The sequence below is a fragment of the Nuphar pumila genome, chromosome 15, assembly GCF_984573655.1.
Source record: "Nuphar pumila chromosome 15, dmNupPumi1.hap1.1, whole genome shotgun sequence".
NCBI classification, from domain to species: domain Eukaryota; kingdom Viridiplantae; phylum Streptophyta; class Magnoliopsida; order Nymphaeales; family Nymphaeaceae; genus Nuphar; species Nuphar pumila.
In genome coordinates, this window is record NC_143263.1 from 6,503,715 (window position 1) to 6,519,577 (window position 15,863).

General features: G+C 37.3%; 2 protein-coding genes across 3 annotated transcripts; both read right to left on the reverse strand.

Moving 5' to 3' along the window:
• Positions 1-207: 207 nt before the first annotated feature.
• On the reverse strand, positions 208-4,453 carry LOC149814291 (protein FLX-like 1). The gene is made up of 5 exons (XM_089988777.1): positions 4,369-4,453; positions 1,498-2,127; positions 1,129-1,301; positions 924-1,006; positions 208-787 (listed from the first exon to the last, which is right to left on the reverse strand). Exons 2-5 carry the CDS (start codon positions 2,091-2,093, stop codon positions 695-697), a joined length of 945 nt encoding a protein of 314 aa, XP_089844903.1. The 5' UTR covers positions 2,094-2,127; positions 4,369-4,453; the 3' UTR covers positions 208-694.
• A 5,594-nt stretch (positions 4,454-10,047) lies between these two features.
• On the reverse strand, positions 10,048-15,445 carry LOC149814292 (ATP synthase protein I-like protein). Of its 2 annotated transcripts, none has more exons than XM_089990226.1 (9): positions 14,937-15,445; positions 13,520-13,569; positions 13,334-13,430; positions 13,157-13,252; positions 12,589-12,669; positions 12,365-12,456; positions 12,163-12,255; positions 10,982-11,050; positions 10,048-10,654 (listed from the first exon to the last, which is right to left on the reverse strand). In XM_089990226.1, exons 1-9 carry the CDS (start codon positions 15,279-15,281, stop codon positions 10,516-10,518), a joined length of 1,062 nt encoding a protein of 353 aa, XP_089846352.1. In that variant the 5' UTR covers positions 15,282-15,445; the 3' UTR covers positions 10,048-10,515. The 2 variants fall into 2 exon arrangements, with proteins under 2 accessions (XP_089846352.1, XP_089846353.1); XM_089990227.1 differs by lacking the exon at positions 10,048-10,654 and adding an exon at positions 10,713-10,868.
• Positions 15,446-15,863: the final 418 nt, after the last annotated feature.

The following is a 15,863-nucleotide window of genomic DNA, read 5'->3' on the forward strand; positions in this document are numbered from 1 at the left end:
AACTGATGGACACAAGTAGACTGCAATTTGATAAGTGCACACAATAGCTCATCAAGATAGCCTTCAAGAATGATACACCATAGCCCCAGGTAAGTGGAGATTACAACAAACTTCTCAAAACAGAAGTTGTATTCCAAGTACAATCACCTTAATGCAACCATATAGAAAAGGGACCTACACATGCATTCCAGAAATCTGGAGACTCAGTTTTTCACTGGAAGTATTTGTTTTCCATTTCAAAAATATATTGACAACTACAGCAGCAAGTTAACTATTCTTTACTTGGAATTCTGAAGCAACAAAGTGTGGTGATGCGACAACCCGAGAAAACCTAAAACCTACAGAACCCAATGTTTATATCTTCAGCTTCTTGGAGGCTAAAAAGCAAGCATCAAAAAAAGAAAATGATAGCATCCAGGAAAAGAAACCATGAACATCATGATGATTGAAGCAACTTCTTCAGATAGTGATGCTAGATTTTCTCTCATACATGTCAGTAATCATTAAAATACTAATATGTGCAAGTAAAATCATTCAAAATGATAAAAGTAGCTGCAATTAGAATTTCTTCTCCAAGATGGTGTTCATGACAAGCAACTTCAAACCCTGACTGATGTAAATAGTAAATAGAAGCCTTAAATACCACTGCAGATAAGCAACACCAGAAACCACAAAGAAACATTCCATCGCACATTTATCGATGAGTATGGGCTTGTTGCATGTCATATGCACCCCATGAACCAGGGCCAGATCCATACTGTGGACTGCTTTCTTGACCACCCTGAACCTGAAAGGATGCATGGGAAACAGATTTTCACAACATGGCACAGCATAATAGGGAGAACAACACATTTTCACAATAGAACCCAAAAAATGAGAAAAACAATGAGTTTAGAAGAATAAATGTTTAAGAAATAGCATACAGGATTCATTCCATAACCAGCATGATAGGAGTTCCCCCCTAAACCAATTTCAGGGTTCCCATAGCTTCCACCATAACCGCTACCTACAGATGACCAAATAACAAGATGACTATTAAAAGTAATAATATTAATAACAACAATTAGTGACTTTACTGCCCAAGACAATAAGATCCACATGGCCAGGCATGCAACAACCTCAATATACCTGCATTTCCACTAGTAGTAGCAGCAGTAGAAGCATGAGCTCTTTTCTCTGCATTAACAACCTCAGCACGTAATTTCTCCACTTCACGAGCCATTGAGATCAAATTCTTTTCCATTGACTCACCATGTTCATGACATTCAGCATTGTTCTTTTTCTCATACTCGATGGCAGCCCTATCATTCCACCACAAGATATCCACACAAAAAACACATAGTATACAAAAGTCAGCAAATTAATGATAAGTAACTCATGTATTCCATAAACAATACATAAAATACAAAAGAAATACACATGCATACAGATGTGTTTACAAATATTTTTGAATTCATGCATGTGCATGCATCATCATGCTCAAGGGAGCCATGTTACCTTCCCCGCTGCAATTCCTGCTTCATGCTTTCAATCTCTGCTTTTAATGCAGGGACCTGTTGCAGATCTGAAGATGCATGAGCCAGATCTTGAGTAAGTGCTTGGACCTGGCCAGTTACCTCTCGCCTGGCAGCAATCAGATTGTGAATATCAGCGTGGACTTGCATAATCTCAGCCCTAACAGCCTCTATTGCATGTAAATCTGCTCCCAATTTCATTGACTTCTCATATGCTTCTCTCAGTTGAAGATCCTTCTCAGCCTGCAATCTACCAGCTGCATGAGACATATGATGCAGCTCTTGTTGGGCAGCAGCTAACTCCTGCTTCAAGGCTACATGAGTTGTAGCTAACCTCTGATTGTCCACAAGGAGACCTTGAATTTCTTGGTGTTGAACTGCCAGCCTCTCTTCTATCAAAACTGGATGAAGGGGCAGTGCTGCAGGGCCCCGTCCAAATGGAACATCCCTAATGTCTTCAAGAAGCACCGGATGAGGCATTGGACCAGGGCCTCGGCCATATGGTAAATCAAGAAGTGGTGGCAATCCACGTGGAGCAGCTTTGACAGAATGGGGTTGCACACGATTTCTTCCTGACATGTTGATACTTATGCTGGCAGCTAAACCTTAGCAACTGCAGAGCATATTCACATATACAGATATCAACAAAAAGATTGCCTTGGGTAAAAAAACATAAAAATCATGATTGCCACAAATCCATGCTATGTCTTTGCCACACAGAGAATACTTATCTATCCGAGCATTGAACATTTTTTGGTGGGGAAAAAAACAATCATCCTCAAGAAAATCCACAACCAGGAAAAGGGAAAATGGTGAAAAAATGAGCAAATCAATAGAAAGTTAGAAAAATGTTATTATGTAATGTTGGAGCATAAGTTTCACGAAGAAAGTAAGGAGACAAAGAAAACACTGATCCATTAGTTCTGTTTTTCCACTGATGCATATAATCTCCTGCAGCAGAATGCCAAAAAGTTTTCCACTGCACCAAGAATCCATGCAGCAGTTTGTTTTCTTGTCCAAAACAACTGTTTCACAGAATAAGCTTGCTTTCATCTTTCAACCGAGGTGCCAGTCCCTCACTGTAGGAAATCAAATGACGTTTACCTAGATTATATGCATCTGCCTTTCTCTGCACACTGATTCTCGATATGAAACTGAAGTTTGATTCAGTCTCTAAAAGTTAAAGACTCATCTGACTTGACTCAACAGCCTAGCCTACAGGCTCGGTGTACCATACCATACAAATAATAACACGTAAAATCATTAATCAAACGGCACTTATGAACATAGTATCACCAAGAACAAACAGTGAGGTGTTTAAAAGCCAAAAGACTCATATTTTCGCAAAAGTTAAAGACTCATCTGACTTGACTCAACAGTCTAGCCTACAGGCTCGGTGTACCATACCATACAAATAATAACACGTAAAATCATTAATCAAACGGCACTTATGAACATAGTATCACCAAGAACAAACAGTGAGGTGTTTAAAAGCCAAAAGACTCATATTTTCTCAAACAACAAAATAATTGAAGCATTCTAAAAACTTCATCTAAAGCATAGGACTTATAGCGCTTTTTCTTTCAACCTCGACTTTTCGCATAGGAATCTGTCACAGCAATGCACTATATAAGGCCTGTCTCTGTGGGACACAAGATGACACGCTATGACATGTTCAAACATTATTTTATAATTTTTTTAATAGTTTCTACATAATGATTTTAATAAAAAAAATTTGTGATGTGTCCTGATTCTCAAAAAAATTGTGGTGTATTGTCAATCCATGTACGTGTTTGTGTCCATGTGACATGGATCGGAACACACATTTGAAGTGAATCAGATAGTCAAAAGCATAATGATTGCCAATGGATCACCTTTATGGATGTTTGCTTGCATCCTATGCGATTCGAAATCACACTAGTTTCAAACTCATGTGATCCTAAATCACAGGATGGACAATGTTATTACAAATAACATGAGTAGCAAAACGGGTCGTAGTGTGATTTCGAATCCCCCCTGCCTAATTTCAAATGTTTTCTTGCACATGAGAAATGGGACAAATGAGAATCGTTCCCTCATGAATGTGAGAGAACGAGAAAACGCTTCTCATCTTGGGCCCAAGCAAAACATGCTCTTAATGAGCAAAACTAAAACAAGTGAGACAAGCTTCTTCAAACATATCGAATAAAGATTCTCAGAGAGACCACAACTTAGTATCACCCCCAGAATGAACCCACGCATTAACTCTATTTCGCCCAAGCTCTTCCACTTTTTACCAAAACCTTTGCTGTTGTCAAATTCTCAAAGACTAGAAGGAAAAGAAAAAAAAGGACGAGCGAAGAAATTATCAAAAAGAAAAAGCAAGAAGAAAAATAAATTGAAAAGTAAACAGATAAGCATAGATCTTCACAGATGAAAGCTCAATTCCAACCAACTTCTTCTCCATCATTTTGATTCGACAATTCACCACGTTTGATTCGGCGATCAATTTTGCATAAAAACCTTATACCAACACCCAAAAAAATAAAAAATAAAAATACATAAAAAAAAACTAGCTTCTTTACGAATAACGCAAGAGCCCTAACTCTTCTCTTCCGAAAGTTCCCGTTTCAATACACAAAACCGCTTGTTAGGGTTCAAAAAAGAAAGGGGAAAAAGAAAAACGATGAAGAAAACAAAAAAACTCAGGCTTTCCGAAATCAGAAACACGTCCAATCGCGATTCTAAACAAGCAAAAAAAAATCCTGTGATTCCTCTCTTACTGATCGAACCAGACGAAAAGGAAGAAGGGAAACAAAGAAATCGGATAAAACAGGGAAATCTTTTCAAAGAAAAAGAAAAAAAAACATCGTACCCGAAGAAACGTGGAAGCGAAACCCTAACCACCTCTTTCGTTTCCTCGGGAGAGGGAGAGAAGATAAGTCGACAAGGAGGCCTCCGAATCGGAGAAAACCCTTACGTTGCCCTAATGGTTTTAACGCGGGGAACTGGTTCCGGTGACCGGCTATAGCCGGTAAAGAATAAGAAAGGCGAAACACATTTACGAAAATGCCCTGGCCCGGCAACGAAGGCTCCGCTCATTTTTTGGTAGGTGCAACAATGTTATCCAGTATCGTTTCGAATCGGACGATTCGTTATTGTATCGACAGGAAAACGATACGAAACCGGTTAATTTTCTAATAAATTAAAAAATGTTTTTTATGTTCTTTTAATATTATGTTAATATTTTGTGACATGTGTCTTTTGTGGTAAAAATAAAAATTGGCTGATTCGGTTCATTCAACCCTTGGGCAAAGGGTAAGGTTAAGCCAGCACTATTAGGTCTTTGATTTTGAAGCAGTTTCTTCCTTAAAAAAAAAAGTCCATTCACCAATTGCCCAATTCCATTAATCGATTTGAAGGATCTAAGACAATTCTTACAACATTGGGTGCTAATTCAAATGGGTCAGATCCAGATCCAGGATGAGGGTTTTGGAATTTTTGGCTGTTTCGGATCTGATTCTTTCATGTATTTAACTGTTCCTTATCCGAACTGTGCAACTGGCGGACACTTGGTTGAAGGGACGTCATGAGTTCAAAACCAAAATGTGCATGTAGCTGGATGCACTTGAGTTTTTATACCAATGAGCTCGGAAGTGACTGGGGTGTAAAACACGGGTTTACCTAAAAGATGGTGATGCCCACTCCGATACTTCCTTTCAAACCCCCCTCCAAAACACGTCCTCGCCAACTTCACTCCAAAGACAACAAAAGAGAACGAAACATCAAGCATTAGCGAAAGAGAAAAACAAATTACTCACAGAGGGCCCGAACTACCCTCAATCCAACACACATTCCCTCACAGAAACCCAAAATCCAAATCAAAAATGCAAGAAAAACCCTAGAAATGCCAGCACCCCCTTCCTCCACAGTCATAAAAAACACCGCACAATCCAAAGACAAAAAAAGCGTACCTCCAGGTTGGGGATGCTTCCAAGCCTTTGGCTTCCTTAGTTTTTTAGTAGTCTCTGAAAGAAACAAATCCTTTGGACTTTAGCAAACTCCAAAAAAATCAACTTATTTTATCAAATAGCATTGAAGGGAACAGAAACTACTGATGTATCTGAAATATGCTTTAATCCTCTAGACCTACAAACTGGAAGGCATAGCTATGACCAATAGAAAATTTTTATATTTTGTTTACTTGTAAGGAAACATGTAAGCTAATGTAATGCCATACTAATAAATGAACCACCATTGGTTTCACAAAGCAAAAAAAAAAAAAGCAACACCATGGTGTTTATGGGCAAAAAGATGATGAACTTGTTTGTCATGCCTGAGTGTGTGTGAGAGAGAGAGTGAGCATAATATCCATGGTATATCGTGGAAATTAACAAGTTTTCTGCCTTTAATTTCCTATAACACAATTTCAAAAATTCCATGCTAGTCTTGTATTGCTCATCACTACTTCGTTGCTTACTAAACCAACAATTCATATATTTTGTTTTACTCTTACTTAACTTAAAACCTTTTGCTTCCAATGTTTGTCTCCATAATTCTAACTTAGCACTAACCCCAACTCTAGACTCATCAATCAAAACAATAGCATCAGCAAACAACATGCATTATGGCACATTTTCTTGAATTGATCTCGTAAGTTCATCCATCACTATAGCAAATAGGAAAGGGCTTAAAGCAGATCCTTGATGTAACCCAACCGTTATAGAAAAATTGGTTGTCACCCCTCCACAAGTGTGGACATTGGTTACTACACTTTCATACATATCTTTAATTATACCAATGTACTTGAGAGAAACACCTTTCTTCATCATTGTCCACCAGAGAACGTCCCTAAGTACTCTATCGTATGTCTTCTTCAAATCAATAAAAAACATATGCAAATCTTTGTTCCTCTCTCTATTTCTCTCAATAAGTTGTCTAAGAAGATGTATAGCTTCCATAATTGATATTCCAGACATAAAATCAAATTGATTCTCCGATATCATGACAATTTTCCTCAACCTATACTCAATCACCCTCTCCCAAAGTTTCATAGTATGATTCATGAGTTTTATACCACGATAGTTTGTGCAATCTTGTATATCACCCTTATTCTTATATAAAGCCACCAAAGTACTTTTCCTCCACTCATTAAGCATCTTATTTGTCCGCCAAATCTTGTTAAAAAGATTTGTCAATCATTCTAAATCTTTCTCTCCCAAGCATTTTCAAGCCTTGATAGGTATACTATATGGGCCAACTGCCCTTCTTGTTTCATTTTCTTGAAAGCCTCTACGATTTCTTTCTTTTGAATCTTGCACATGAAGTCACGATTCATCTCATGAAAAGGAATGGAGAAGTCTCCAAGATCTTGAGCATGACTTCCATTAAATAGCTTATCAAGATAATCTTTGTATCTCTCCTTATCTTTGACTAAAACCCTTTGCGTTTCATCTTTGATACATCTAACCATACCCAGATCCCTCGATTTTCTATCTCTCATCTTTGCAAACCTATAAATATCCTTCTCACCTTCTTTGGTATCCAACTTGTCATAAACCTCCTTATATACCTTATCCCTCGCGTTTCAAACTACTTTTTTAGCTTCCTTCTTTGCTATCATATACTTATCCAAATTCTCATTATCACGACTCTTATTTAGATTTCTACAACACTCTCTTTTAATCTTAATAGTTAGTTTGACATCCTCGTTCTACCATGATGTATCCTTACCTAGCGGTGCACCACCTTTAGACTCACCCAATACCTCCTTAGTCACCTTTCTCATGCCACCCACTATCTTATTCCACATTGATTCTAAATCCTCCTTGAGACACCAATCAACTTCCTTAACTACTTGCTTTATAAACAATCCGTGTTTAGTTCCTTTCAGTGCCCATCACTTAATTTTAAGATCTATCCTATGTCTAGCCCTTTTGCGGCATTGTCTAATTCTAAGATCTAAAATTAAGACTCTATGATGTGTATCTACATTTTCTCCCGGTATAACCTTATAATCGATGCAACAACCCCTATCTTTCTTTCTAAGTAGGAAAAAATCTATCTCACTCGTATTAACCCCACTTTTAAATGTTACTAGGTGAGACTCCATCTTCCTAAACCAAGTGTTTGCTAATATCATATCACAGGACAAACAAAAATCTAAAATCCTTTCTCCACTTTCGTTTCTTTTTCCTATACCATAGCCTTCATGGATACTCTCAAATCCATCCTTACTAATGCCTACATGTCCATTAAGGTCACCGCCGATAAAAAAGTTTTTCTCCATAAGATATCTCTTGTACTACTCCATCTAAATCTTCCAAAAATTGATGCTTAATAGAATCATCTAAACCTACTTGAGGTGTATAAACACTAATAATATTAATAATATATGTACCTAATACTAATTTCATAAGTAAAATCCTATCACCCTTCCTACGGACCTCAACTACATTATCTATAAACTCACGACTCAACAATCTCTACTACATTCCTATTCCTATTTATTCCTATATACCAAATCTTATATCTTCAAGGTTCTATCACTTTTGTTTTCTCACCTACCCATTTGGTCTCTTGTAGACATAAAATATCAATCTTTCTCCTACACATAACATCTACTAACTCTACCAACTTACCAGTTAAAGACCCTATGTTCCAAGTGGCTAACCTAATTTTATGGTCTTGGACTAACTTTTTTATCCCCACCTGTCCAACAAAGTGAGGGAACCATTGCCTATTTGACACCACACCCGGGCGTCAGTGTGATGCGTCGCTTCCGGGCGACGACCTAGCAACCCTTGCCCATTTATCACTGCCTCCGGGCCTATAGAGTACAGTGCGTCGCTCAGTAGGGAACGCCCCAACAAATTTTTTATGTATATATTATATATTACATGTTATACATATTATATGTGCTCTATAAATTTATTATATGCATTATATTTATTTTACACATTATATATATTTTGTTATATATTATCAAGCTTTAAAAACACTTAAAGTTGAATTCTCAAAGAAAGCAAGCCAGCTTGTGATAGGCTCGTAATGAGTTCAGGCTGTGCTTGTGACGAGCTCACGAGCCAAACTCAAGTTGGGGTGTATCCTTAATGAGCCGAGGCTGAACAGCAAAAGCTCTGCTCATTTACCAGCCCTAGGTACAGCATTGTAAACAATCCAAGACAACAATAGATTGCATCATAATCATCCGAAACGTCTTGTATGAATGGGAAGCCGGAAGCGCCATGTTTTCATGGAAAAAATAAAGGAGAAGCATGAAGAAACTTGTCTCTTTTGTAGGAAGCACTTTTCTTATGTTATAGGAAACACGCTTCTCATATCATGAGCATTGAATGGTGATATTTTCACTTGCGGAGATCATGCCCCAAAAAGTGCAATACTATCAAAATGTTACTTATTTTTAAATGAGCAAGTATTTACCAGGAGGCAGGAGCACCTTGTTTTTCCATTTTTTCACGAATCTAACCTTACAGCAGTGATTTATATAGTTTGTTTAATGGGAAATATGTTTTTTATCATGTTGAATGCGTCCATGGAGTCCAATTGACTAGACAAAGCTTGCTTGTGTGATTTCTAACTACATAAAGTGCACCATATAGTAGAAGATATACACCTCAAGAAAAAATCTTGTTTTTATCATGATATTTTTCCCAAGGTTTTATTAAGAAACCAGATTTTTTTAAATATCATGAGTTTTTTCTGTATCTCGGTTTTTCCCGTCAAGAAGATCTGATGACATTTTGTTTCATGCATATCTAGTGTTAATGCAACTGGTGATGGAAGGGGTGAATGGTGGAGAATTCAGGAGTGCAAATGGATTGGATTTGGTTGAACTTCTAATCTTGATGTGATGCAGGATTAGAAGTTATATGTTGAGACCTTTATATCTAGGGTTGGGTCGGGTGGGGGTTTAGATCAACAATTTCTATCAGATGTATTTCATATATGATCTCTCCCTGGGGGCAATGGGTAAGCCCAATGAGTTTTACACTGTCAGGGCAGTGATCGTAAGTGCAGCAGGCAGAGCCAGGGCGGCTAGGTCTATGATCCTGAGGGCGGTTTCTCAGTGTAAATATTAAAAAAAAATGATCTGCTGACTGCACAAGGTTTGCATCATTGCATTACAGTATGGCTACACATGCTTCCTGCATTAATGTATGAGAATATATTCATGACAGTTGAGCCCACTACTGTCCCCTTCAGCCATGGTCCAATGCCCCCACAGTCCCACTTATTCTAGAAAAAACAGGACAATTTAAGAACCTGCATTGTGGAGTAGAATGCAACTTTCCAATTTACCATGACAATCATACATTGGAGAAATTAATGAGATTTAGTTGTGTGGCCTAACATTCATCTATTGAACCAACAAAGTTGGCTGTTATACTGACCCACATTTAGCAGAGAAGACAACCTCCTAAATCTTTCTTTGATTGCGATGATCTACACTTAAAAAGTATTGAAGTTACCTAACAAATCATAATCCGCTCCAATGCAGATTTTCCAAAACAGACTATCATGCACATCCAGATGAAAACAACTAAAAATGACTTTACAATCAGAAAAGAAAGCAAAGTCCAATGTTACCATTAATTTTTGATACATGGTAAAGAGGCAACCCAACTACAAAAACTGAATCTGCAAGTTGGCTCGAGAAACAACTCCCACAACCATCCCATGGAACTTGCATGAATTTAAGTATCTGGATCTACCATGTTTGTCTTCGAGGAAAATAATAACTCAATGTTTGCTAGTCCAAGTTCCAAGTTGTCACATAGTTACGCTCGATACAGGGATACGGCCATTTTTGTGAAATTTTCCAATATAACGTACATCAGGGGATATGGTACGGGAGTGAAATTGGAGTATCCATGTGACAGCTTCCAAGTCATCTGTGTATTCCCAAAATGGCTGCAGCTCTGCCTAGGAGCCCACTCCCATAAGAACATCGTCATTCAAAGAATGCAGAAACAAGGTGACTGCTGACACAACCACTGTTTTATGCTTCTTTATTCTTTCCACCTACGATTAAAGCATCCTGGATTGTTTGAACAAATGTTGCAATTTTATAGGTGAAAAAACCCACCAGCATCGGTATCAAATCAAGGTGCATAAATCCATACTCTGGCACAAGGATTCTGCAAGCATGTAACATGCATACGACATTACCAACTAAACTGGATTAGAGGAAGATGTTATGTAAAATTATTATCATATTAATTCAATGGAGGGGGCCATAATCCCCCAGCATTTTTCTATAAAAAAAAAGGCAGACAACTAGAATGGAGTCTGCAATATCATCAGATGATTCTTGTAAGGTTTTACATGCATGTAGATATTGCATATGAAATTCTGCAAGAGTAAGATAATACTTAGCACGCATGCAAGCATATGTGCCAAAATCATCATATGAAAAAATAACCCAAAATGCAAAGAAAAGACAAATCTTATCAGTTGGGACTCACCCGTTCCACCGATTGTAGACCATGACCAAAACCACTGGAACCAATAATCTTGGCTGTCCAATTGCTCCCCTGCATACTTTATGTTAGTGTGCCTTTATGCTTTTTGTATGTAAAATTATATTTCCAAATTGTAAGTTACAAAGTTGCAACTGAGATTTATTTTGACCACAACGAAAGATAATGATGTGAGTTTAGATGAATCGTACAGCTATTCTCATAATGAATGAACAAGGACAGAAAATGCCATAAAAAATCATGGAAATAGGGAACCAAACAAAAAAAACTGCTACTTGAATCCCTTAATCTCACACAATGGTGCAGCCATACATTTGTATTGATCTATTCTCCCCCATTGAAAGAAACCCTGGTTTTTCATTCAATTAATGTGCAACTTCTATACAAGAAATTTGCCAACAAGACAACAGAGAATGCCGAGGATGGAAACCTTTTACTAATGGTATAAATTATAATCTTGAAGTGGAAGAAATACAACAAACAATGACATCCACTGTGAGAACGTTTGAACCAATTGTTTCCAAAAGAAACATCTATAAAAAGTTAGCTCAAAGCATCGACTCAGAGTTACAGAATGTGCTGTTAAGTTACTAATCTCCAAGATGCAAGTTCCATCGAACGGGCAGTTCTGCTTCTTTGCTACTTGCATGCATAAACCATAGTTATTAGCTTCTCTATATCTGGCCATGATACATGACTTGTGACCCATCAGAACAATTGTACAAGAGTGTTTTTAAATTCAAATTGTCCTACCTAAGCATATCATGGCCTACAGGACTTGGCAACCTACAACTCCAAAGACACAATCCTGATGGCTGTGGTTGACAGTAGACAGTCCCTTAGTCAATAGAATGTAAACATGTCTACTTTAGCTGGATTCTTCCACATTCTACATCCTAGTATTCTACAAATTGTTCCAACCCAATGTAGAACACAATACTATTTCAACATAAGTTTATTACAGTTATAAAAAATCCTGCATGTCTGGTAAAGAAACCCCAGAATTATTCCTCTATGGTGTTCTTGGCTGAGCAGAATGATAACAATTTAAACAGAATAGAATGTAAAGGATGGCATGCAGCTACTATCATGATTCTAAGATTAAGGACACTAGAACTAGATTATCAAAACGATGTTTATTTAGTTTCAGTGAACATGACACATACTTGAGAAGACCTTTAGCTCCTTCTGCCATAGAATCTATGCTGTTTCCCAGCATACGCATGTAGACCAATGAGCCAAGAAATCCAGCACCAAAACTGAAGCAACGCATAAAAAAAGAAAAAGAAAATGTGATGGATGATTTAACTATTTAACTTTAACCTCGGAGAAAGATAATCAATTTGTAACTAAGACATGATTATACACCTGGCTGAAACTTCTGGGGAATAAGAAACATAAGCAGAGAGCACACCCACACCTCCAATACCCAGAGTGAGGATTTGCAGTCTTTGTTTTAACTGAAAAATAATAATGGGAATGTGAAAGTAGGTATTCATCCATCATGACATAAACCCTAAGCTCAAAATGGACAAAAAGTGCGAACAAATATAGCCTTCGAACTGTTTAATCGACTTGACCACAGAAAATACCTGAAAATACTGTTCCCTGTCTCTTGCTGCTAAAACTTTTGGATCTTCTCGCTCTCTATTCAAATTGCGCAGCAAGACATCCTAGACATGGATGTTAAATTAGCATGGGTTTCAGTGCCCATATTTAATATCTCAGGCAAGAAATTTAAAAATAACAATAGCAACACTTTTAAAGATCAACAATGTCATGTTCTGAGCAGATGGTTAACACTACTTACAACTAGTATCATGGTTCACTAGCATCAAAGTGTTTTCACTTTTTCATTTGATAATAAACTACCAATATAAGGTGGACTATCCTTGCATTCTCACCAGAAAAACTACTGTGATGATGTCAAAGGTTTAAACACTGTTTCTCCCTTGAAGATTCAAGGCACTTCAGTAATCATTTCTTTGGTTGCCATCTTCCATGTTATCACACGCAGGTTAACAGAGCAAGGCAAAAAACAACATGTTTCTTACTTTACATAAACACAATCACGATAGATCTCTTTACTCATCAAAAAGACCAAAAGCAACAGCTTCTCAAGATAAATTTCCAAAAGAAATCATGGAAATGTATAATTACACTGCCTCCTGTTGCAGCCTTATTTGCTCTATCCCATTTCTCCTGTTCACGTCGTGTAGGAACGAACCTCCATCTGGGAGAGCCATTGCTTGATATCTGTAATCATTTCTTCAAAAGATTCATACAAGAGAGAACTATCAGAAATTGAAAATGAAGTCTTCGAGACATGATTCATACTTCACTCAGTGGACGGCCACGTCTAGCAGCCTCAACTTGTTGTTCAAGCACATGCTTTGTAGGTGCAGTAAGTTCTCTACTTAAGTCAATCTCCATACTGTTCCAAATTTTGAAATGCAAAGTTTCATAAGAACCCAACAAGAATATCATGCCCATAATTGTTTGTATGCTTGAAGGAGAACAAACCTATCAAGGCTCATAGCTCTGCTCAAGCTGAGAAAACCAGAAGGTTCTTCCTGATTCAGAAACAATTAAACGAACCAGATAAATTGAATTACAAAACCAAAAAATGCCAAATTATAGACAATAAATCAAAGAGTGAATACCAAAAACATTAATCATGTACATGAATGAATTCCAACCACCATGAAATTTTCCAGATGCAGATAAACATATTCCTCGAGTTTTGCTCATTTAATACCAGTTGTAGCATGGTGAGCAACATCTGAAAGTGATATAATACTGTATTCTGCAATTCCTACATGACCCAGTCAAGCTCCAATACCAGTTATTATGAATGGAAAGGCACTTTTGGCAGGGAACTTGCCATCGGAACTTAATACTCGGTTCAATCTAGCAGACGGACACCACTCACCGTAATTGACTCATCTCACAATATCATAGGAGACAGAGCAAGATGGAAGGAGCTTAACCCAACTCACATTCATTGTGAATGAATTAACACATTACAAGCTTGCACACATATACATAGGATCCAATATGGAACTGTTTGCTAAAACTGACCAAGTGATGAGGTCACTTGGTTTCCCACAAGAATTGTTCAGCTTTATGAACTGACATCATCATAATACAAATTATATAATGTGCAGACTGAAACTGAACAGTCGGTGTTTCTCTCAGCATTTCTTCCTCTCAACCCCGACTTCTCTGATTGTCAGCCTTATAGTCATGCCAAGATTTTCACGATGTTTCGCAAATGATGAATCATTAAGGCATTCCTTAAATAAGAAAGAAGAACAATGTTTAAACTTTAACCGTAGTCCGCCTCGGTGAAAATCCAAAAAGCAAACCAACTTAAGAGTCAGCGAACTAAACTGCATGAAGCAGAGACAAACAGGCAGCAGAAATTGCTCTCTTGGCTATCTCACGTAGAATCAACTTGCAAAAAATAATATTGTAAATTGAACAAGGCGGGAAAAAAGAGAGACGATAAAAACTACCACATTCAAATTCTAATGCTCAAAGTTCATACATGCAAACAATTAATGAAAACATTAACAAGAACCAGCAAAATATGCAAGTAAAGATAAAATAGGAAAGCATGGCAGCACTGAAATGGAGCCTTTTGACTCACTAGAACCTTCCTCCATCAAATTAAATAATGATAAATTAGCACAAAGAATAGCCACCAACAAAAAGAAACGTATCTTTCCCATCGTGGAAGCTAAAATCCCATCAATTAAAAACCGGAAAAAAAAAGAATGATTGACCATGACCAACAAACAAAAAACATAACAATAACCACATTCTGTTCTTTCAAAAAAAAAAAACAATAACCATATTCTCCCCATCAACCAACTCAACCAAAAATCATACGAAAATCAACAATTTAGCTCGAAAAAAATCGTCAAACGATCGATACCTTGGAAGGAGGGCCAACAGTTTTCGGTTTCTCTTCGATCAGCCTCTTCATTCGACCCATGAAATCCTTGTTCCATATGAAATCGTCTTTGGATGTAAGAGGATCCTTCTCCCCTCCCCAATACTTCCTTATCTTGGTGGTCAGAGGAGGGCCGCCGTACTCCCCCGGAGCGACTCCCGTGGACCATTTCTGAGGCTTCTTCTTGGGGAGGATTATGTACGTTGGCCCAGAACTCGGCTCTCGGGACGTTGGTGGGCTCGAATTCGAGTCCTGGGAGACGATGGTCTTGGTGGGCTTGATGGAGGAAGAGAGCCCAATGCAGAACTTGGATTGAATAAGCGCCATTGAAGGGATTTTTCCTGCTTGGTGGAGAACTATGGTGTTCGGGTGTTCGTGATGTGATTTTCTCTTCCCTTTTATCTCTTGTGAGAGGAGAAATGCTGCAATTGCAAGAAAGGCTTGTTGTCCACACAATTTTGGAAGGTGAAGCGGTGACACCAAATCTATTCCGTCCCACATATCTGTGATACTTTTAAAATGTTGAGATTCAATTTATTTTAACGTTTTAAAACCCTCCTATGTATCGTCTATTTATAACTTGGATTCAAATTTTTAGTTTAGGATGTGCTTTAGATTTTTTTTTTTTTGGGGGGGGGGGTGAATTTTAATCTAAAAGTTTTTTAATTTTTTAGTCAACGATGCTAAACTTACTTTTTTTGAGATATGCTTTAGATTTTAGGAGTTTTATGTTTTAATCTATAGTTTTGCTATTTATTAAGTGAATTTTTAAATTTATGTTTTTTTATATTAGATTTTAAAGATTTTGTATTTTAATCTAAAATTTTGCAATTTATTGAACGTGTAATATTTTGATTTTTTTGACCCTTTATAAATATAATTATTTAATTAATTGTAAGGTATTGCATT